This window comes from Pteropus medius, unplaced genomic scaffold (genome assembly GCF_902729225.1).
Source record: "Pteropus medius unplaced genomic scaffold, Ma_sr-lr_union100, whole genome shotgun sequence".
In the NCBI taxonomy this organism is placed as follows: domain Eukaryota; kingdom Metazoa; phylum Chordata; class Mammalia; order Chiroptera; family Pteropodidae; genus Pteropus; species Pteropus medius.
This window is the reverse complement of record NW_024345602.1, coordinates 581,868-605,962: the sequence shown is the minus strand read 5'-3', so window position 1 is coordinate 605,962 and position 24,095 is coordinate 581,868. Positions and strand designations below refer to the sequence as shown.

The 24,095-nt window shown below is 42.1% G+C and overlaps 1 protein-coding gene across 5 annotated transcripts in view; it reads right to left on the bottom strand.

Annotated features, from left to right (window-relative positions):
* EEFSEC (eukaryotic elongation factor, selenocysteine-tRNA specific) overlaps nt 1-24,095 on the bottom strand; it is a 242,151-nt gene that overhangs the window by 172,892 nt on the left and 45,164 nt on the right. The window contains exon 1 of one of the 5 annotated variants that reach the window (XM_039874604.1): nt 352-388. The exons of the other annotated variants lie outside the window; for them this stretch is intronic. Coding sequence (XP_039730538.1) covers nt 352-373 — 22 coding nt within the window. The 5' untranslated portion in view covers nt 374-388. Of the gene's footprint in view, nt 1-351; nt 389-24,095 lie in introns of those variants that run through there. 5 annotated transcript variants of the gene reach the window in all.

Below are 24,095 nucleotides of genomic sequence, written 5' to 3'. Positions count from 1 at the left end.
TTCATATCTCCTGTTTCAGGAAATATTGTCTATTTCATGCAGTGAGTATAAAAACTTCCCCTCCTTTTTTACTTTTGCTAAGAATCTTTTTTCAAAAGTAACTAAATTATCCTGGGCCCTCATATACTGTAACAGCTTGGGAGATGACACAAATTATACAGGATTTTGGCAGACACCTCAGGTGTGGGGGAGAGAAACAGAGACAAATCACCAAATATGGATGCAATAACTTCTGGACAGAACAGTAAGAGGTGGACATGGGAATGTAAATTATGAAGAAAACCTGTCCTAGGGGGGTCTAAGTAAACTTCGCAGTCAGTGATGTCTGAGAGTACCAAAATCACAACTCACCTGGGAAAGAGACCCTGTCCATGGGCTACCCAGTCCCTCACAGTTTTTTCAGCCAGGAGAGGGTATAAGAGGAAGCTCAGAATCTCAGAATGACACCAGGGAACTCTCCCTAGCAAAACCGATTAAACATTAGGACTTGCTGATCGAAGAGGAACAACAGGACTTTACAGGGGAACAGAGAATTCCCGAATCTTTGTTACATGGTTACTTAACATGCTGGGTCCACTTGGATTCCAGGGCAGAAGTCATGGTCAGGCCCTACACAGCAGAGAGTGAAGAGCACAAGCTTTGTGGAGGGTCAGCTCAAGTTTGGACCTCTGCTCCATTAACCAGTTGGTGTGTCTTTCATGAAAAACATAATCTCTTTGAGCCTGTTTCTTCATCTATAAAATGGAGATGGGGGTTAGTCAAGTAGTTAGTCAAACTACTAACCTTTTAAGAAGTTAAGTGCTGTACCTAACGCAGTGCTTGGAACAAAGAAGTACCTGATCAATAGGAAAAGAAGGGCCCAGCATTATCCCAGGTCTTTCTAATGCTTTTATCAAGGTGCCTTGGGGAAAATGATACTTTTTAAGTCAATACTTTTCACTAAAACTCTGTAACTCTAGGGCCCTGTGATTTCCATTGTGAAAATCAACGAGAAAGTCTCATTGTTCATAATTGTGGCTACCAATTATCAAAGATCTAAACTTTGCTGGCCACTGTGCCAGGCAATAGCCCATTTATATGTGATAAATCTGAGGCTCAGAAGAGTTAGAAACTGTTCAGTCCACAATAAGTGCTCATTAAGTGAGAGGGAAGACGGCAAGGAGGAGAGGAGGAAAGAAAGGATGGAGGGTAGAGAGAAGGAGAAGGGGAGAAAGGAGAAATGGGGAGAGGGGAAGGAAGCAGAAGAGGAAGGGTGCATGGGACAGTGCAATTCAAGGACTGCACAGCTCCTACAGCTAGAACATAGTGGAGCCAGGAGCCAAATATGAGTTTACCTGATCTGAGGCCCATTTTTGCTCCACCAGGCCTCTTCATGAAGTGGCACCAGAGAGGATTTCTCTTGAAGATACCCTGTGATCCCAAAAAGAAACTGAAAGAAATTCTACCAGGAGTTTTTCTATCTCTAGGAGCAGGCCAGCCCCTGGGTTTGTGAGCACATACATATTTCCTTCCTATGGAGAAGTGTGAAGAGAACACCTGCAGATGTGCTGGTCACCATGAGAACGAGGGCCAGATGTGTGGGGAGGGGGAAACACAGAGTTTTGCAGGGAACGCACTGGATCCCACTTCCACATCCCTTACTTGCATGCCTAATGAGACCTGGTCCCAGGGCTTTACCTACCTGAGACCCAGTGTTTCTATCTGCAAGATGGGGATCATATATTATTCACAGGAGAGTGTGGGGCTCACAGACCATGCATGCAAACCTCATAACCCAGGGCCTGGCACACAGCAGGTGCTTAATCATGGAAGTAATAATTATCAGTGTTCTTGGACTTCTCACAAATTCTAGCACTGGATAATGCCTGCCCTGAAATGGGGACAGTGGGAAACAGTGTTATCCAACATAAAAGCCTACAGGGCTTAGGGGGCTCAAGATGAAGTGTAAAACTATAGGGAAAGGAAACTCCTATGCCAGAGCTATAGGGACAGTCTCTCCTCAGCTCCAGACCATGTGACCAGACAGGAATGTGGGCCTGGAGTTGACAGATCTCCCAGTTTTTCAAGAGAAGCCAAAAATCTAGATTATTATATGAAATGTGCCAATTTTTAATTGTAGACAACCAATTCAAAAACATGTTTAAACTGTATGGCCCAAATAAAACATGTCCGTGAGCCAAAACTGGTAAGTGTGGGGCCTCTGGGGGTAGTTTTCTCTAGAAAGGAGAGTTAGAAGAAATAGAATAAACATCCAGCTTCATTGGCTGGTACCTGTTTGAATCAGAAAAGCACTCAGGACCAGTCTGCTGAGCTCTGGCAGTTTGGCAGTCCCAACCCCTCTTGTCCCTATGTCCCATATTTTGGCCCTGATGGGGGTGGAGAAGGTAGATGCCAGGAAGGATTTGTCCTGCAGGAAAAGGGCAATGGGCTCTCTGGTGTCTCCAGGCACCAGAGTGCTAGAGCAGGGAGGCCACAGGCTTCGGAGTCTGACAAACCTCAGACCTGGCCCCCGCTGGGCCACAGGGCAAGCTCTCTCTCCACCTGGCCTTGGCCTCTTCTAGGCTGATGAAAAGGCAGTGCTGGCACTCCTATACCCCAACATTCTGGACTGAGACCCTCACCTAGTTCAGCAGTCACAGTGCAGCAACACTGTGTAAAACCAGGGGTGACAAAAGTACCTACTTCACAGGACTGTTATAAGGTTTGAAGGAGTCAATGCACATAAAATCTCCAGTGTCTGACATTATTTTCTCTCTGGTGGGTTTTTTACTAGTTTCAAGCATAGATCTCCATACTGAGTCTCAAAATACTTCGAGTAGCTAGAAAGTCCAATAATAACTTAAGACAATGATTTTCTTGGAAGAATGAAGCAGGAAAACCACAGAGACACCAAGCCAGAATTTCCTCTAGGACATTGTCCTATCCTCACTGAGTCTTTGATGTAAGCCCTTTCCATAAGAAATGAGCATTATCTTCATAGCTAACATTTAATGGGTGCTTCCTATGAGCTAAGTACTGTCCTAAGTGCTTTGTATGCATTAGCTCATTTAATTCAGTCCAAGGATGTAGGTAGTATCATTAGCACCCCTACTTTGCAGAGGAAAGTATCGAGGCACAGACAGGTTAAATCACCTGCCCAAGACCAAAGAGCTGGTCAGTGGTGGGACACAGTAGTCACTCATAGCTCAGAGCCCTAGTTTCTGTGAAGATGAGGTGGCCCAGGGCCTGTAGAGAGAACCCAGGGGACATCAAGGGCTGCGTCCACTTGGGGAAGATACCAAGCAAATCCCCTCTGCGAAGAAGGTGGGTCCTCACATGTCCACTTTACGGATGAAGAAACTAAGACTCGAGGTGGTAAAATAAACCCATCCAAGGCCACACTGCTGGCAAGGGCAGCCTTGCGACTCAGATGCAGATCTAAATAGCCCCTGGTCTCATATCCCTTCTGTCACCATGGAAGTGAGGTCCATCCCTCACAAGGTGCTTGAGGCAGGAAAACAGGGCAACTCTCTAGCTGACTCACACTCTCATTGATTTTGAGAAACAATGGTTGTCACTGTGACCTCAAACACAAACAGGCCTTATAGAAATGGGTCCCCAGGCCACAGAGAGCCCCTCCTCTGAAGCAGAGAAAGCAAGGTGAGGCATTCTTGACCAACCCCAGCTGAAGGTACTCGAAGGGAAGGCCCATTCAGAGCTCCACCGAGTAGGACATCGAGAGTTTGCAGAGTCGCAGAGCCTAAGAGAGTGGACTTAGGAAACTTTACTGGGGAAGCAGGGAAAAAAAAAATGAAGAAAAAGAGTAGGGTGGGGAATCTACCATAAAAAGTAAGTAAAATCAGCAGAATTCCTTCATGAAAAGAGTGGAATTAGCATATGGCCTCAGCTGCCAAGTGAGGCCAATGAAGCGAGCAATGTAAATGAGTTCAAGATACAATTAGACATTTTTCTGGACGGAGACGAAGGGGACTAAAAAAGGCATGGCAGGTCACATTTCAGACTGAGCAGCAGGAACCCATTTCCCTGTGAAGCCCACCATGCAAGCCCAGGCCTGAGCAAGTGACCACAGGAACAGCACAGAGGGCAGGGCAGGGCAGGCCAGGACAGGCCAGCATCCCAGGCAAGCATGCCCACCTTGCAGGCTCTCCCACTCCACTATTAATTTCCAAGATGCCTCATACAGTACCTGTAAAGCAGCTACCCAGGCACTGAAATAAACGTTTGATTCTGTTCCACTCCATACATCTCTATGCTGCCCCTAGGCTGGGTACCAGGCTTCAGAGATAAATCTAACCCAGTCCCTGCCCTCAAGGAGCTCACAGTCTGGTGGACAGACACTCAAACTGCAATATCAACACAGACAAGTTCATCAAAGCAAGATGAGAAGTTTCTGCTAAGTAAGCACACAAGAGGAGAATTTAGCAATTGAAGGAAGAGAAGAGGCTGGAAAGCTGAGGGAAGAGGCTATTCTGGACAAAGGACACAGCAGGAGGCTACGGAAGACTCAGCTGCCAGTGCCTCACAGAGGATGCTGAGCATGCAGTTCCCCAGGATCTTTGGGAGAAGGCCAAGTCACCTCGAACTTTGTGAAAAAGAAAGGAATGACCAGAGGCGCCAATCTCTGGCGCATGGACCAGATATGACTCAACTGCAACAACTCAAGACAGCTGTTCCCAATCTTCTCAAGAGTATGGCACATGTGGCTCACCCAAGGAATAGAAAACACTGTCCCTTATTAGGCCCTCTCTAGCCCAACTGGTTCTGTGGCTCACTGCACAGACTGTCTCAATTCATCCACCTACCTAGGCCCCATTTACTCTAAGGTGAAATAAATGTTCACTCTAAACGGACCACAAACATTTCCTTTGTATTCTCAGCACACTCACTGGCACAGAGCATTTCCACAGTCCCTGAGCTCCTGGCCCAACTCCAAGTGGAGTTCTGTCCCCTGTATATCCCGAGTCAGAACCACTTCTGTCAACCTCTTGCGTTGATGAACTAGGTCTCTCAATTTAAAATGAGAAATTAACCCTTAACGTTCAAAGAAAATGATGTCTTTCCCCTTTGTGCCCAGCACCTTGTCTGTAAAGTGGCCTCACATCAGATCTGGTGAAAGAGTGACAGGACACAGGAAAAGTGCTGGACATTGTCCTTCCCTTCTTCTCTCCAAAGCCCTGTAAAGGCTGGATGCCTGGCCACCAGACCACCTTCTACAATAGCAAAGGAGAGGGGAGAGGGATATGTGAGGTCTTCCTCAGGGTGAGCGGGGAAGAAGGGAGCAGTGACTAGTGCTGACTCAGTTGTCTGTCATCCTCCTTGGCAGAGAGAAATGGCATTAACTCCCATATATAAACAACCACTCTGTGGCCAGCACCACGCTAGGGAAACTAACACCTACATTCATATAATCTTAACAACCCTGCAAGGTAAGCACTGTAATTCCAATTTCCAAAGGCAGAAGCTCAGTCAGAGAGGTCAGTTCCCAGGCCCAAATAGACGATGAGTGAGTGGCAGAACCAAGATCCCAAAGGCTATGCTCCTCCACAATCCTACAGAGCTCTCTGTTGCCAAGTATCTTCATTTTAAGGGGTCTTGGCGCTGCCCCTACTTTAGAAGGAGGTCCTAAAGAACAGACTCAAAACCAAAGAAAAAACCACATTGGCCCAGGGTGGGGGCTGGCCTTGACTCACATGGCAACCAGCTCCATCTTCTAGAGAAAAACCACTCTGTACTGGGGGGGTGAGGCTTCATGTCTGCCTCTCCCAGCTGCAGCCCCTACATCTGTGGACAAAGCTTTAGGCTGAGGTTAGAGGCTTCATCATACTCAGGGAAAGTGGTCCCAGGCAGCCAAGCACAGGGCATAAAACACAAAACTCAAAAAAAGAGGGATAGACTTGAGTCCCAAGATTGCTATCTGATCTGAGGAAGCCTATTCACCTCTCAGGACCTGAGATTCCTCACCATTAGCAAGGACCTAGGGATACATATCTCTACATGTCTCTACATGCGGGGGTGGGGAAGGGGGAACCATACTCGAAGATTATTTTTTTGAGAAAATTGGGAAAATTCTGAATATGAATGGAGTATTAGATGATACCTAAGTATTATTAATATTGTTGTGATAATGACATGGATGTATGTAAGAAAATGACTATTTTTTAGAGATATATACATAAATATTAGGGGTAAAATCACTTGCAATCTTGTTTTAAAATACTTCAGAAAAAGTGGGGGAGAATAGTTGAAACAAGCATGGCAAAATTTTAGTAACTGTTAATTATTCTCTCTATTTTGGGTATGTTTGAAATTTTTCATTAAAACCAATAAACAAACGACAACTTCCTCAAAGACAGACTCTAGCAACAAAGAAGTGAGTCCAAATGAGAACCTGGGAATGAGGCAGTGTGTACCACATAATCACAAAATCAAGTCTAAAGAACTGTGATGTTAATTCTCTCATAAAGTTATGTGCCTATTATATACCAATTGCATTTTTTTACAATTCTTGAAAACATACATAGCACAAATGATTTCACCAAAATTGACTAAGAAAAACTCATGGAGCAGAACAACTAAAACCAAGAGTACAGAAGAATGTTTCAGAGTGGGTATTCATTCCTGCGGTCAGTAGCCTGAGAAATCCAGGCTTCAACATGTGTATTAGAGATTTCAAAATAACTATTGGTAGAATTATTACTAGTGCTAAAGTAAAATAAACTGTAGATCTATGCAAACTAAAAGCATGAGAGAAGATCACACAGAAAATAACAAATAAAGAATAGAGTAAGAAAGCATACGAAAAAAATTTTGTAAATAGAACATGATGACAAAAGAATAAATGTATAATTACTGTAAAAGGGATTAAACTAAACTATTAAAAGAATGCATTTTTCAAAATATAATCCTATTTTGATGTCTTTGGAATGATAGTTTTTGAAATGATTTCCTCTTTCTCTTTTTTTCTTAGCTGTATTTTCTGATTTCTCCACAAGGCACAACCACATGCACATGGTCAAAAGGCCAGGCATCGGTCTAAGTACTACACAAAGATTATCATACAACAACCCTAAGTTGTTGTTATTAAATTTTTTGTTTTATAGATGAGGATACTGAGATACAGAGAGATCAACCTTTCATTCTCTTAGTCAGCTAATAAAAGCATAATTTTGTATGTAAACTTTAGAAAATAAATGGTGAGTTAATGTCAGACTCCACCAGTTCAGGGCAAGGTCCCCAACAAGACTGCACTCATTCCAGCCAACTGCAAGTTAAGGGTCTTCAGGCCATATGCACTTCTAATCAACTTGCTGCAAATCTGGGGGGTTCTCACAACACCCCTCAAGTTAGATATTTCACTAGAACAACTCACAGAACTCAGGAAAGCACTATATTTATTATTACAGTTTTATTACAAAGGATACAAATCAGGACCAGCCAAATGAAGAGACACATAGGACAAGCATTGGGCTGGTACTAAATGCATGTGCTCTCCCCATGGAATTGGGGCATGTTACCCTCAATACACCAATCTCTTTACCAATGAAGAAGCTCCACTGAGCCTTAGTGTTAAGAGTTTTTACTGGGGTTTCATTACACAGGCATGATTAATCGAATCGCTGACCATGAGATGGAACTGAATCTCCCTCTCCATAAGGTCAAGAGGTCAGATTGCTATCTATGGCCCAAAGCCACAAACTTCTAATCACACAGTTGGTCTTTCTGACATGATAAGCCTATCCTGAGTCTTCCCTTTAGCACAATCTCAGGTGTAGTCCAAGGGCCCACCGTGAACAACAAAGACACTCCTGTAACGAGGGAGATTCCAAACGTTTCAGAAACTCCATCCCAGGAACCCAAGACAAAGACCAAATTCTTTATTATACAACAATAAGGCTAAAATATGTTTACACATCTCTGCCTTCCATTCCTCCCCCCCGCACTGCAAAACATAAGTCCCCACCTATTGATGGAGTCATCTCCTTTCTGGTAATCTATTCTGAAGAATAATCTGAAATGCAAACAAATGCTCATAAACAAAGAATGCCAGAATAAGACAGTGGGAATCTAGAGAGCCATTAAAGATGTTTTCAAAGAATATTTAATGATATAGAACAAGGCTTATGGTTTAAAAAACTTTTTAAAAATCAGGGTCTAAAATTTATATCCTGAATATGTCAAAATAGTAATAGGAGTTATCCTACCTAGATTCTTATATCTTTCTTATACATTCTTCTATTTTCCAGATTTTGAATATACATAAATCACTTAAAAATCCAGGGGGAAAGGCTTTTTAAAATAACACATGAAAAATAAAACTACATACACTAATTCACATGAAGCATTAATAAACTAATTAATCTGAAAGTACAGAGCAATGACTACATTGTCAATATTTAGAATTTCTTCTTGGTTCTTTTTCAAATCTATTCTTTTTTCATAACGCCCTAATCTTGCTATACATTCTATTCCTTCATTTACATTTCATCAAACATTCTTATTTTAAAGCCCCTTTCGGATTTGTTTTATGGTTTCTAGTTTCTAAAATATGAATGTTTGCACCTGTGTCTATAGAATGTCTTTTTCATAGTGGTAATTTTCCTTATGTGCCTTATGGCTTTGTCTATAAATATACCCTCAGCAAGGGTTGTTTCCTGTGGGAGGTCCTACATGTGTGTGACTGGAGAATGCCCCTGTGGGGTGATGAGGGCCTATGTGGCCAGAGCTAAATAGCATCACCAGTGTTTACATTAATTTCTTGGCTCAGGGTTTCCATAAGCACCAATGAAGTAGATATGAACCCCGCATCCGGGTACATGCAGTCTCAGGAATTCTGTCCTTTCCTGGGGGAGAGGAACTCTTTCTGAGCTCACCTCCCAGGGCGAGAAATTTATCTCGATTTGCCAGAGAACTTTCCTAGTTCCTTTTCTTAATTTATGTGATAACCTTTCAACTCTCCAGCCTGCATACTCCCTTGAACCAACTGGCTTCCAGTTCTATTCGCTGCTGTAAATCTGACTTCCTTTCCTTCCAACCCTTAAAGATGTACCTTTTCTGCCCCTGAACCTAACTGCATATTTCTCTTTCTGTTTGTGTTTCTTCACCTTTATCCAGCATGTCACTGTGTTTGAGACACAAGGCTTCCAATGGCAGCATGGCCCATCACACTAACCAAAAGTCTGAAAGAATGTAATAAACTCTAAGGGGTCAGTTGTGGCACACTGTGAGGGACACTTGACATCATGCCATTCTCACCACTTGAAAACACTGATAGAAACAAAATGTACTGGGAGTAAATGGAAGTCATTTTGGGGAACGGATAACTATAACCAGAATTGTATTGTCATCTCTGAGTCAGAGAGACCTGGATCTGAACCCTAGTTCTGCCAGCTTGACAATATGGGGGCACTGATCTGTCCTACCACCCACCCACAGGGATATCATGAGAACTAGCAATCACATACATAAACCACTACAGAGGAAATACAGGCCTGAAGCCTGATCTGCTATGAGATGTTCCTGGGAAGTTGATCTCTGCTTGGTTTGGTCTCATAGTACACTTTCAAGGACAGGCTGCGATTGTTTGTACCAATTACTTCAGGCAGGTACAGAGTCAAAACTTCAGAATACTAAGTAAGAAGGGGCCAGGAGGGCATAAAAATCCTTATGAGAACAGCAAAGAGAGCTTCTTGAACCTGGAGGAATCCTCAGACTGTGTGGTTAGTAACAGCCATAGCTATACATCCCCATGGAAACTTCAGAGAACCTGGCCATTCACACCTGTCTGAGCATGCTGTGTTGTCTCCTGCTTCCTGTAACAGCCTCTGAAAAGACCCCTATCATCTGACATTGAAGACATTTATGTCCTCTATGTCTGTGGGCACTTGTGTACCATCACTGGCCACACTGCAATAGCCACAGAAACACCATAACGGAGTGCTCAGTAAGTGGGAGTAATTCCTACTATTCCCAATTCCACCTCTACAGATATAGTGTGTCCAATTCAAACAACTCCAGAGATAGTCCCCTGGATGGAACTCAGGCATGTTTGAATGAGAGCACAGACTCAGGAGTCAGAATGTCTGGGTTCAAATCTCAGCTCCACTGCTTATAAAGCTAAGGACTTTGTTAAGTTAGGCTCTCTGTCCTCAGTTTCCTTATCTGCAAGATGGGAGTGTTTATCATACCTATCCCATAGAGTGGGAGTGAGAAATATATGTTACTCTAATAAAGTGCACAGATCAATCAATGCCTGGCACACAGTGTTATGTAAGAGTTTGCTAGTATTACTACTCTTGGTCATTCTTTGCTCATAAGTGCTATTTAGCAACAATACTGTATTCCTCGATACAGCTATAACTAGGACAATGTTTTCATTAATGACCTCAGACAGCAGGGCAGTGCTAAGTCCTAGGGATACACTGGAAGAGCACTCCTTCGAGATTCATCAGTACATTTTTGTTTAGTGTCTTACTATGGGCCAAGCACTACTCTAAGGGGATGCACTATTTCATTAAACAGAGTCCCTGTCCTCATAGAGTTTACATTCTAGTGGGATACACAGGTACTTTTAGATAGAGATAAAAGCTATGTGAAAAATAAAACAGGATTATGGTATGGCGTGAGGGTGTGCAGTGGAGTGATAGTCTAAAGAGTAGTCAGGAAGGTTGCTTTGGAAGATAAAAGTGAAGAGTGTTCTCAGCAGAGGAAACAACAGGTGAGAATGCCCTCAAGAGAAAATAAGTCTGAGGGGCTATACACAAGAAGCCAAGGGGAGAGTGTCGGTGAGGGGGGTAGTGCTGAGTCATATAGATCTTTGAAAGCTAAAGTAGGAGCTTAGGTTTTATCTCATTTGTAACAAAAGACCAACTGCAGTTTTCCAAGTGAGGGAGTGATATATTTTTTTAAGATCACTATGGTCCCTGTAAAGGCAAAAGGCCAGTTGGGAAGCTGATGCTGTGTGCCAGTGTGGGAGGATGGTGGCTGAACCAGGACAGCACTGGGGGGAACAGCACTGGGCTGCTCTGCTCCACAGCACTCAGCCAGAGTGAACCGGCCTGGACGATGACTACAAAGCTAGCCAAGGGAATTCAGCCCCACCCCTTCCTGGGATCTAATACAGAATGTCTGATCCCCTCACTGCATGCTTATAGGCCCATCTCCCCACTGGGCTATAAGCTTCTTGTCAGCAAGCACTGGGTTTTACTCAGCTGCACAGTGTTACCAAAGCACAGTGTCCCCCTAAGCTTTTTAAAGACATGAAGAAATATCTATTTACAACTCAAAAGAGCAGACAAGGGATGAATTCTTGTCTTCCTTAGGAGGAAAGCTATAGATAAATGTCTGACACCAAGAAAAACAAAAAGTACCATAATAAACATGTTGAAAAGATTATACAAAAAGAGCTGAAAATGATTGCCTTTGGGGAGGGGAGAAGTTCTGTTTTTACTTGTCTGGCTTCTCTACTAGATTATAAGCTTGGCGAGGGCTAGGGCTCCAGCCTGTCTACCTACTGTACTAGCACAGTGCCTGGCAAATAGGAAACATTCAGTAAATGCTGTCACAATGACTATTCAGTCAAGAATCACTCTTTTAAAACCCAAACCCAAGCCTCTGGAAACATACCAAAAGAATGAATGAATGAACATATCTAAAGGAAGAATGAAACACAAATCGAGAGACTGGAGCAGCTCAAGTAGCCCACTATAAGATATGGACACTCTGGTTGGCCCAGAAAGCCAGCTGCATCTGTTTGTTAAAATCAACTAACACAAAAATTGTTTTAAGTTACAGCTTGTGTCTAGGCCACTTTATCAAGCGCATAAGATATAGAGTTTGTTATTATTCTGGCAACAACAAAAAGAGAAAGGCTGAAAGTAGGGTGTCCTGTTACCAACTCTTCCCAGAGTAATTCTTATAGTTTACATCTATGTCAGGACCAGAGACAATTAAAGAGGCCTATCCATGAAGCTTGTTGCACTTGGTCTTTTTTTTCATTTGTCCTCTCTTGCATTTCAATTCCTTAAATCTTGCAGAGTACAATACCTTGGAGAGCATCTTTCTGTGCTCACAGTGCTATTTGCAAAAAGCCCGTTAAAAAGGAACTTGGATTAAAAGAAACACATGGGCCCTGTGGTCTTGACTCTTGGCCTCTGCCCCCTTACTGGCATCTGGATTCCAACACCAGCTCTCCATTGGCCTGCTGTGTGGTCTTGAGCAAACCTCTTCGCCCTCACCCCCCAGGTCCAACTTTCCTATTCTATAAAACCTGAAAGAGTTGTGGAGCAAAGTGGAAATGTTTTTGTAGTGCCAAGCACAGAGTCTGAAATATAAAAGATGTTCAATAAATAGGATGATAATTAATACTTGACTTATTGTCATCACTCACACCACCCTTCTCCCTAAGATGCTGAGGTTTCCCATGAGGCCTATTTCCAGGACAATAATCATGGCAAGAGTAGAAAAGAAGACCACAGCTGAGACAACAAGTTATATACATGGGAGGCAGGGAAAAGGGAGCTGGCACTGTGCCACTTGCTCCCAGACTCTGGTGTATTCGTTTAATTCAAACACATCTAGGCAGGTCCAAGGGACAGGTGAGCTGCCCCAGAGGTTCTATTCTAAGCCTAGGAGCCTGAGAGCCAAACTGGAAGGCCAAGATGTAATGGTCTAATCATCTCACCTAAAGATCCTTAAGCACCTCCTGCTGTGGAGTGAGGGAGGCAAGATGCTGTTTTTGGCTGTACCGTGGCAGCTACCAGAAGGGATATCACTTCTATCCCAACCTCATGCCACCTGAGATGATACCCACAGAAGCCCTTGGTTAGCACTTGGTCAACCCTTGGGTGACACTTGAACAGGGCTTTATGTCAGCACCCTTGCAAGCTAGGCATCCTTGTCATAGCCCCTACCACCAAAGATCTAACTTCTGTTCCAGAACTAGGGATGGAGATAATAATATCTGCATCCTACCTCATATTGTTGCTGTAAGAATTCGATGAGTAGATACAAAGGACTCTTAGAATGGTGGCTGGCACAAAGCAAAAGCTATAAAAGTGTTAGCTACCATCATTGTTCATATATATGGTGGTGGGGTTATGAGTAATTTTTATTTTCTTCTTCCTATTCTCTTTTCCAAAACTGGGAAAAGAAAATTTACTTCATAATAAACATACTTTATAATAAAAATTATTACCTACTGCAATATTAGAGTAAAAATGCTTGAGCTTTGCATATGATAAGAGTCCATCCCTGGGCCAAAGGTCCCCATCAGCTATGTCAAGTATCTGAAAACAGTTTTCAAGACCACTTCCAAAAGCAATGGGGTAAAGAATGCCCCTGCCTGCCTCTCTTGCCAAGAGATTCAAGCCTACCTCTAGTTCCCATTGCCCTAAATCAGTCACAACAAATGGGACCACATTGTCCTAAGAATAGCCTAGCCAAAAACTGGCCAAAGACCTGTGACTTCGGCAAGCTGGGCTAACAGGTTCCTCTGGGGATCTTGTGAGTGATTCCTCTGGGGATCTTGTGAGTGATTCAGCTGGACGCTGAAGTGAAGGTATGAGATAGAGCCCATGTACAGACAGCTGTCAGAGGCCAGGTGCAGGCCTGAGTAGGCCAGTCAAGGGGTGAAGGGACGGATTGGGGGACGGGTACCTTGGCTGGGACAGGTGGAAGGCCAAGAAGGGACAACCACCTACTCCAACCTGAGCTCAGCATACCCAACCAAAGCACAGATCTGCCTCTTCCAAACCCATCCCTTCACTAGAACCACCCTGAGCTAGTTTCTGGTTCCTGCAACCAATCAAACCAAACTAGAACCCCATATTTGCAGACCTGTTTGTGGACATGAAGCCACCCCAGAAGCTGAAGTGATGATTAGCCAAGCTTTGATGTTCTCCATTCCACAACTGTCCAGAGCCTCAGGTTTGTTTATTTTTCTGATATAACTTTTGCAATGTTTCAACTAAACAGGAGAGTTTTTATCAACAATTTCCAGAGCAAAAAAAAAAAAGAGAGAGAGAGAGAAAATGCTTGGTTTGTAATGAAGACTAGTAGATCTGGTAGGCTGAGTGATGCATGGGATAAGAAAAGCTCCTCCTTTGAGAGACTTAGAACCTTGGAGGAACTGTGCCCCTCCTGTGATGAAGGAGACCAGCACCCCTTTGACTGGCTGGTCACAGAGCCTCTCTTTTCCTTTGAGATCACCTCTTTCTCCCTCAATCCCTACTGTATAGGTGGCAGGAACTCCAGTCACAGCTCTAGGTGTACACATGGGATCCAGATCTGGCCACTCAGTCTCTCCTGTGTCTTCTGCTGGGACTCCTGGGAAAGAGATCTCTCTTTCTGCTAGGGAAACCCCTTTGGCAGAAAGATAGTCGAATTAAAGGTCCATGGGTACCTCTGCAATCTCATGGCAGCCAGGGGCCTGAGAAATAAGGCAACATGAGGGAAATGGAGGCAGGTCCCAATTGCATCATTTGAGGCCCTGGATCCAGATGTGCTTAAAACCTGTCCTCACTACCTTGTTGGTTTTAAGTAGCAGTTTGGATTAAATTTCTGTCCTTTATAACCAAAGATGATATACTAATATAATATATTAGCCCATGCTTTAATAATTCAACTTGAGTATCATGATTTTAATACCTTCAAAGCATTTTCCATGCCACTAAACTAGGTATTTACACACATTATCTCACTTGACCCAACAGATTATGATCACTTTTATTTCACAGACAAGGCCCAATGAATTTGTTATCTTCTACAGTCACTGTCACAATCATCATCATTTTATCCAAAATCATACAGTTATTACATAGTGGAGACAGAATCCAGACTCAGGTCCTCTGAATCCCCCGGGGAAGGCCAAGTTGCCTGTGTGTGCAATCCCATTCTAAATGCAAGCAAACATAAAAGGAACACACACCACATACCTTATACCCAAGGGAGTGCAACCACCTTGAAACTAGACATTAAGTCCATGAACCAGTTAGGGATGTTAAAAGCCACAATATAATTGAGAGTCCAAATGTGTGGTCCAGGTACTAGTCACATGGCAGGAAGTTGAGGTGGCAAAGAGGCAACATCTCAGTGCTGGATGCTGGTGTGGAATCTCACCAACAGTATTATGACTGCAATAATGAAATACTGAAACTTCCAATTCAATTCTTCATAGGCCACCTCAACTTTCCCAGACCCATCTTCAACCAAGGTTTCTTCTATTATGTGAATTTTGCTGTTGCCCTCCTCCCAGACTGCAAAAGCATTCCCTCTTAGTGTATAACTAGACACTAAGAGTAATACTGCTCAGGGCCAGTATTGCTGTCTCAGGACTGCCTACTACCTTCTTCAGAAGCATCTGAATTATAGCTTTTAAGGTGACACAAAGCATTATAATTTCCAGTTTCCTTCCTGTAAATAAAGAAGCCTCAGGTAATTCTATCATCCTATGTTACATCATTAATATTCTGGAGTCAACTGATGGCCTCTAGGTCTATACTAGGTCATTTTCTCTTGAGTAAATATCTTAACTGGTGATTGTAAATAGTTACTGAATGAATTCTGCCTCACCAATGGAGACATTTTTAATTTAGCCATCTCATTTTACATAACTGAAAAAAACTGAACTTTTAAAAATTCATATCATATTTTCTAACTAAATATTACTTTAGCGATGTATCATTGAATGACTTTTCTTAGGTAAAATTTTTTTCTTATCAAATCATAATATACTATTAAAGATGTTCCAGAAATGAAAAGTCAGCAAAGATCCAAAAAGACATGAAAGAAAGTCTTACAGTGCAGTGGTTCTCAAATGATAGTCATTCCTGTGCCACCATCACAAATTTTGCTTTACCTACTACTACTTCCTGGTCTTGTGTTCTTCTTTTAAGGTTTCTGTGTTCATGGAGCTTATATTCCAATAAGAAGAGAGATAAACAATACCATATAACTAATTACAAAGGTCATATCATATAGTGACAATACAGTGCAGAAATTAAATTTTGACGTTGTGAGAGTAACTTGGGAACTGGCAGCATTAGAAATCAGGTTTGGGGTCCTCTTGTTCAGAGGGTTACATTAAAGCTGAGATCGAAATGACAAAACAGAGGAAGGGCAGTTTAAGCCTGGGGAACAGCAAATGCAAAGGTCCTGAGATTCAAAGGCCCATGTAGCTCAAAGAGAGAGGAGGGTGACAATGTGGGTACCACAGCTCAGCTTGACTCAAAGAATAATGTCAAATGGCAGAGGGTTTCCTCATAGGGGATATGCTTATCGCTGCTTTTTGTTCATTTCCCAACTTCATATTTTGAAATTTTCAAACCTATAAAAAAACTGAAAGAACAAAATGTACACAGTATACCCCTCATCTAGTTGTGCCACCAACTGTTAAGTTTCTACACTTGTGTCCTCTCTCTCTATATATACATGTTACACAAATATGTAATACGTATAATATATATATAATTTAGATAATATAAATATAAATGTTTCCCTAACCATTTTAAAATAGATTGTAGACACAATGATACTTAAACCTTTAACATCTATCTTCTAAAAATCTGGACATTCTCTAACCAAGATATTTAACACTGAGACCATATTACCTGCTCTACTACCTATATTCAAATTTCTCCCAACTGTCTTTCATTCCTCATAATGCCTTTCAGAACTGCTCTTTATTTTTTCCAGATCTGGTCTCTTTAGTTTCCTTTAATCTAGAAGTGTAACCTGCCTCCCCAACCCACCCGCCCCCCTTTTTTTTTCTTTTGGTAGGTGGTAGGAAATGTCTTCTATGATCTTGACACTCTTGAAGAATCTTGCCTGGTTTATTATTTACTTGATATTTTTCTTTAAAATCAAACATATTTTATTCTGAAAAAAATGAAGCCAAAAGGAAATTAATAACTCCCATAAAAATTATAGGTTTGATATACTAGTTATTTGGGATTTTTTCCTAGTACACATAAGTATGTAACTTTAAAAAGTTTGATGATACTGTTTGATGGTACTCCCTTTATATTATCCTATATGTCACCTGTGAGAAGACACCCCAATCCAGCCTGGTCTCTCACCCAGCCTCAGCCTGACCCTCCACTGGCTCAGTGCCCTGCAGGCTCTAAGCACTGTAAAAGGGCAGCTCTGCCTCAGCTCCAGAGTATATCCTTCCTCAGGAGGAGACTTCCTCCTGCCTGTGACTTCTACCAAGACCTCAATGGCACTGGGCCAGGTGTCTATTCAGGGGTCGCTCTTCCCATGTACAGATGAGAAAACAGGTTCACAGAGATTACGATGCTTGCTCAAATGCTCCAAATCTGCTAGACTATAAAAGCACTTTCCACTATATCTCCTACATGCCCAGACATGCCAACCACTTTCCTCTTCCCCTGGCTAAAGATCCCCAGACCCTTCACCACCAGGGGTATCACCAAGAATCAGGAAGGTGATTCTTGTAGGCCAGGCCACACAATCAGTGAGTAAAAGAGCAGCTATCACAACTCAAAACTCTGATTCCAGTGTCCTTGGTCTCCCAGTCATCCTGCCTAGCCAAGGCCTTCCCTTGGGGCCATCTAACTGGGTAATGAAGAAGGTGTGGTGTAATGGTCAAAGCCCTCCTAGGGGTCAATGACAGTTTGTCACAGTTCCTCTTCAAACATGAACTCAAGAGTAGAAACCAGTGCTCCAGCTGTGTGCTGGCTGGACATTGCTCCCCAGGCCATGGATCCCATGCTCACAGGAAAGCAGCCTAGAGGGAGCTGGCTGACAAGGCAGCCCATTATTGCTGGGGGAAGCTGGTAGCCAGTTGGAATTCTAAACACCCCTTCCACTTATTCCTGTTTCATATATCATGTTGGCTTTGGCTCAGTGTCCAAGCTCACAGAGATCATCTGAATCTTGATTCTGCTGTCTCCAACAGAGTAGAAATTCTACCTCCAAATATGCTTTTATTCTTTTCACTAGTCTCTCAAAAACACTCCGCAGCAGAAGGCCAAAGCCAAAGTCCTGTCTCTAAACCAGATCTTCCTCCCGTCAACACAGAGCTATTAACCACTGCTCACGGGCTGTGATTCTCAACCAGCTTCAAATCCTTCTCCTGGGTGGGGCTCCCATCATTACTTTTATATCACTCAATATCAGTGAGAAGTCACGCTCAAGAGCAGGGCTTTGAGTGCAACAGGAGTTCAATAGGGTCCTTCCTGTAAAGCAGAGGACCAGAAGGCTCACGAGGTTCACAGCAGGCACAGGAGCTGGTCTCTGACAGGCATGTGGAGAATCGGAAGGAGCAACACTAAAAGCTGACTCTAGTACTGAAGGACAGTGGAGGGGCACTTGTGATGAACTAGCAACCAGCTCCTTTTCAGATATAAACTAGGGCAGCCCCCTGACCTTCTGGCCCCTTCGCTGCCTAAAAAAAAAAAAAGAAAAAAAAAAAATTAGAGATATCTTCCACAGTTCCATTCCAGATCAATACTCTCCAAGTGGGAATAAGTATTCGTATCTCCCTTCTTGGTCAGTCTAGATCTTCACATGTTGCATTACCAAATGACAGAGGGTTATCTCTGGATGAAGGCTTTCATATCAATAACTGCCTCCCACTCCCCCTGTAGATGTGAGAAGTTGTCTACCACAAGGAGCTTCACAGATGACACCACCACCAACACATGGGCTAAATCAGTTCTTTAGGTATGTTATCTCTAATCCTCCCAACCACTCTGCAAAGTGGCTATTATTAACCCTGTTTTGAAAATGAAAACACAGACTTAAGAAAGTGCCCCTGCCCAGGCTCACAAGGCTAGCAAATAAGTGATGGAGGTTGTGTAACTAACTACAAAGCTCTGGCCTCCCCACTACTCCTTTCTAAGCCACTAGGCAGTTGGCAAAGCTTGTCAAGCAGACTGGCAGAGTCCTTTCACTTCTGCTTATATAAAAAGCAAACAGACATAGACAGGGAAGAATTCTAATGATGTCTAGCTGGTCTGAGCCTCTGAACTCCAGCAGCAGCCATGAGCTTCTCTCCAGAAGACGAATGTCAGTCATTCGTTCTTTCTACACCAAAAACCCACCAAACACAGAATGCCCAATGTAATTCAGTGGTTGGGAGGATTAGATTCAACATACATGTGGAATCAATGCTTCTTTCACTCCAGAGAAACATGTAGCAATCTGCTGATTCTGAAGCTAGCTTTCTCCAAAATATCGGATATATGACTACGAAGGTAGGACCTTATGTAATCATTTCTGATTTCTGGGCATCTGCTCTGTACCACATACTAGATCAGGCACTCCTTCCACCAACATCTCTCATAGTAATCCTTAAGGCTGGGGTTTGCAATTTCACAGTCAAAAGAAGAAACCAAGGCCCCACAAAGTGAAGGGTGGAGCTAGGAGTCAAACTTAGATTTTATCCAGCTCTAAAATCTATTCCTCTTTTACCACAAGATCTTGAGTTGTACATACAAATATATATATGTTTCACTTGACTTCTCCATGAAGACTTCCTGCAGAAGCCTCAAAGTCAACATGCCTCCTGATCCCCAAACCTACCTACCTCTCCTCAGTCCACTATGGTTGGCCCAGGAGATCAAGCCAAGTCCTCTTTTCTCATCATTTGCCCCCAAGTCCTGTCCATTCTCTCCGCTAAATTATACAACAGTCTCTTCTTCCCTGCTGTAGCCATAGCCCCAAAGCCCAGACCTCTACACCTCTCCTGAGCTTCTTTTTTCCTTAAACTACAGCCTTCCTGCCTCCAGTCCTACCTATTACAACCACCACTCACAGAATTGCACAAACTGGCTTTCTAAGGCATGAACAAGTACTATTTACAAACCTTTAGAGCAATGTTTCCCAAAATGAGAAACATTTTGGGTGACACAATCATCTGGCATTATAGTGTAAGAAAATTATTAATTTTTTGGTTTTCTTTCCATTTCTGATTGAACAATAAGTAAATCTCAATTGGGGCATAATCTACTTAATACTTCAAAATATATATATATTAAATCAGAACGTGTGGCATTCAGCCCATGACAGAGATTGTGAAGATGGCTCTAAAATGACTATATTTAAAGACTAGCCTTCTACCCTGATGTAGCACCCAAAGCAGATCTCTAGAAGCTGGCCCTTTCTCTTCAAGTCCCCAAATTTCTTCACTGTCTTGCTCTCCTCCACAATTTCCTAGATTAGTCATAGTCTTTCTTTTCTTTTTTCAATTTTACTACTTTCAAATACACAGTACATTGGATAGACATTTAGATCGTTTATAAAATGATCCTCCTAATTGCTCTTTCTCCACTTGCTCTCCACCTAGCTAATACATTAATGTTAACTGCATTCCCTATGCCATGCTCCCCATATCCGTGACCATTGGTTTTCAAACCTATCTGACATTGCATGTACTTTCTACCCCACCTAAACCAGTCTCAAAAATAAGTTTGAGAAACAACAACCATATCCTGCTCTTTAAGAGTCATAATACACTTCATTGTATTAAAGATTAAAGGCTCTGAGAAGTCCTGTAGGGGAAGAAAGAGATTGTTAAATGTTGCTTAACCAGCACTTCTCAAACTAATTTATCCTCTTCTTTTCCCATAACATGCATTGGCACCCCATGGAAAAAATGATTTATAAAGTGAGCTCTGGGAAATAGTGGCCTACAATGGTCTCCCCTTCTCCATCAGCTCAAATTCCACTCCTGACTCATACTTTGAGAACTTTTAAGAAGTTTACCCTCCCTCCCAACCCATAATCAGTCATTTTCTCCCATCTATGCTCCTTTAAGACTTTGTGAAGTCACATCACACATGTATTTAATGTAAAAGAATTCAACTGTAACCATTCAGTGAGGAAAACACAGGAAAGAGACAAGTTAAATGGCATGGATACTTTTGTCCACTACCCCATTAGCGGTCTCAGTTCTCACAGGCCTTTCAGTGTGACCATCTTATTAGGTGAGCTGTGTTTCTAATGTTTAAAAGATAGATATTTTTCATACAACATAGCTCCAAAACATCAGCTAACTGCTTCGTTTGTGCTCAACACAGCAATCCATTCCAATGCCAGAGGGAAAACTGGCCCCACACTAAGCTGATTCAAAAAAACACACAAATGAACAAACAAAAAAAACATAGTCAACAAAGCCCCCTCCCGAGTCATTTTCAAGGCTAATTCAGACAACACACTGCCTTGGTCAAAATAAGAGGTCCGACACACCTCAGGTTAAAGATGTGACTCCCCACGACACTCACTAAACAGCTTGTCTTGCTGCAGGTCTCTACCTCTAGACTGTGTGCCCCTTGAAAGCAGGAATAACATCTTTCTATGTCTGACTTACAGTAGAACCCAATAATCTGAGATGAACAGATAAGGAGAGAAAGGGGGAATGGCGGCAGAGGGAGGGAAAAGTGAGGCTAGGAGAGGTCAAGTAACTATTAAGAGTGAAATCTGCAAGAACAGACTCTGAGGGGGCTACAGGGACAAGAAGGCTACCTACTCCAAAAATGCTGCACTGTCAGTAATTTTTTACAAGAAGAATAGTTTTTAAAAGGCATAAATTATAAAGTACCACTGAATTTCTCAGCAGGAAGAGCCTCTGAACTTACCTAGCTCATCCCCCAACTCCAAGAAAATCTTCCTTTACAGAAAGTTATCCCAGTCACACATATTAAGCCAGATCTGTAGGGTAAGGATTCAGAATAAGTTAGGTAAAAGAATAAGCCTCTGGAAAAGCAAAAATTTCATAAAAATGGAAGCATATGCTCAGCCTTCTTCAGTATTAGTAAATGTGGGAGAAGCAACCTATCGGTCTAATAAAATGTTCATAGGGCAAAGCATTCTTATAGATAAATATTACCTGAGATCAGCAGACCATCTGCAGGGGTCTGGGGACCCTTTTATTAGGGAGATTTGACTATGATGGCATTAACTGTGCTGCTGGACAGCACCCTCCATCAGCAGGAGTGGCACCTCTACTCATCCCCTCACTGGGATCAGCACTCTCTCCCTCCCTGCTCTGGTCAGAAGCACTGGAGAGGGTAATTCTGCGGCTGTCTCCCCAGGACCATCTGAGCCCCTGAGCTCTGGCCCAGAGGAGGAAGGGCCCCCAAAATTCTGGGTGAACAGATGAGTGCAAACACCAGTGAACAAATCAATAAATGACTAAACAGAGGGATAAATGAAGAAAGGAAGGGTTGCTATCCTTCATCTTGATTAAACTTTTCTTTTTTTAAATAACTTTTTATTTTTCAAGTACAATTGGCATACATTATATCAGTTTCAGGTGTACAATACAGTGATTAGACACTTATATAACTTAAGAAGTGATCACCCTGGTAAATCTAGTACCCATCTGACAACATACATAGTTATTATAATACTACTGACTATATTCTCCATGCTGTGCTCTATAACTTCATGACTATTTTGCAACTACCAATATGTACCTCTTAATTCCCTCCGCTCATACCCATCCCCCCAATCTGAGAACAGTCAAAATGCTCTCTGTATTTATGTACCTATTTCTGTCGTTTGTTTGTTTATCTTGTTCTTCAGATTCCACATATGACATTTAAATTTCTCTGTCTGACTTAACACATTCAGCACAATACCATCTGTGTTGTCACAGATGGCAAGATTTCATTTTTTTTATGGCTGAGTAATATTCCACTGTATATATGTACCACCTCTTCTTCATCCACTCATCCATTGACAGACACCCAAGCTGCTTGCACATCTCGATTACCACCCCAGCGTTTTTTTGTTTCCATTTTCATGAAATATCTTTTTCTATCTCTTTACTTTCAGTATGTGTGTGTCGTTTGATCTGAAGTAAGTGTATTGTGGGCAGCATATGTCAGGATCTTGTTTTCTTATCCATTCAGCTATCCCATCATTTGATTGGACCATTTTAACCATTTACATCTAAAGTAATTGTTAATAGATAAGTAGTTACTGCCATTTTATTATTCACATTTTTTATCTATTTTCTTTTTTCTTCTTCTTCTGAAAGAAATCCCTCTAACATTTCTTGTAATAAGAGTTTGGTGTTGATAAACTACTTTAGCCTTTTTCTCTGGGAAGCTCTTTATCTGTCCTTTGATTCTAAATGATAGCTTTGCTGGGTACTCTTGGTCATAGGCCCTACTTTTCATCACTTTGAATATTTCCTGCCAATCTCTTCTGGCCTGCAAAGTTTCTGTTGAGAAATCAGCTGACAGTCTTATGAAGCTCCCTTTGTAGATAATTAACTGTTTTTCTATTGCTGCTTTTAAGATTCTCTTTGTCTTTAACCTTTGCCATTTTAATTATAATGTGTCTTGGTGTGAGCCTCTTTGGGTTCACCTCATTTGGGACTCTGTGCTTCCTGGACATGTATGTCTATTTCCTTCACCAGATTAGGGAAGTTTTCCATCATTGTTTCTTCAAATAGATTTTCAATTCTTTGCTCTCTCTCTTCTCCTTCTGGTATCCATCTGATGCGAATGTTGGTACGCCGGATGCTGTCCCAGAGGTCCCTCAAACTATCCTCATTTTTTTGGATTCTTTAATTTTTTTTTTTTTGGTTACTGTTCTGGTTGAGTGTTTTCTGCTGTGTGAATAAACACAGTGAAATATTCATAAAATAGATTAGCACTAAAAAGGAATAAATGACTGATACATGTGACAACAGAGATGAATCTCATACTAAGGGAAAGAAGCATAACACACAAGAATCCATACTGCATGATTCCACTTACATGAAGAACAGGGAAAACTAATCTATGATGGAAACAAATCACAACAGTGATTATCTCTGGAGGAGTAGGGAGTCGGCATAGGAAAACTTTTTAGAGAATTGGTTCCCAAACTTGTTTACCCATTAGAATCCCCTGGGGAGCCTTGAAACATTCCATAACACAAGCCCAAAGCTCAGTAACTATACCAATTAGATCAGCATCTCAACTGGCACCTTGCTGAAGCTCCACAGGTGATTCCAATATGCAATGTTTTAGGCTGATTGTAATGTTCTGTATCATGAAAGTGGTTTGGGTTACACAGATTTCAATTTGTTAAAAGTCAAAGAATTATACAATTAAGATTTGTGTTACATTTTACATATAATA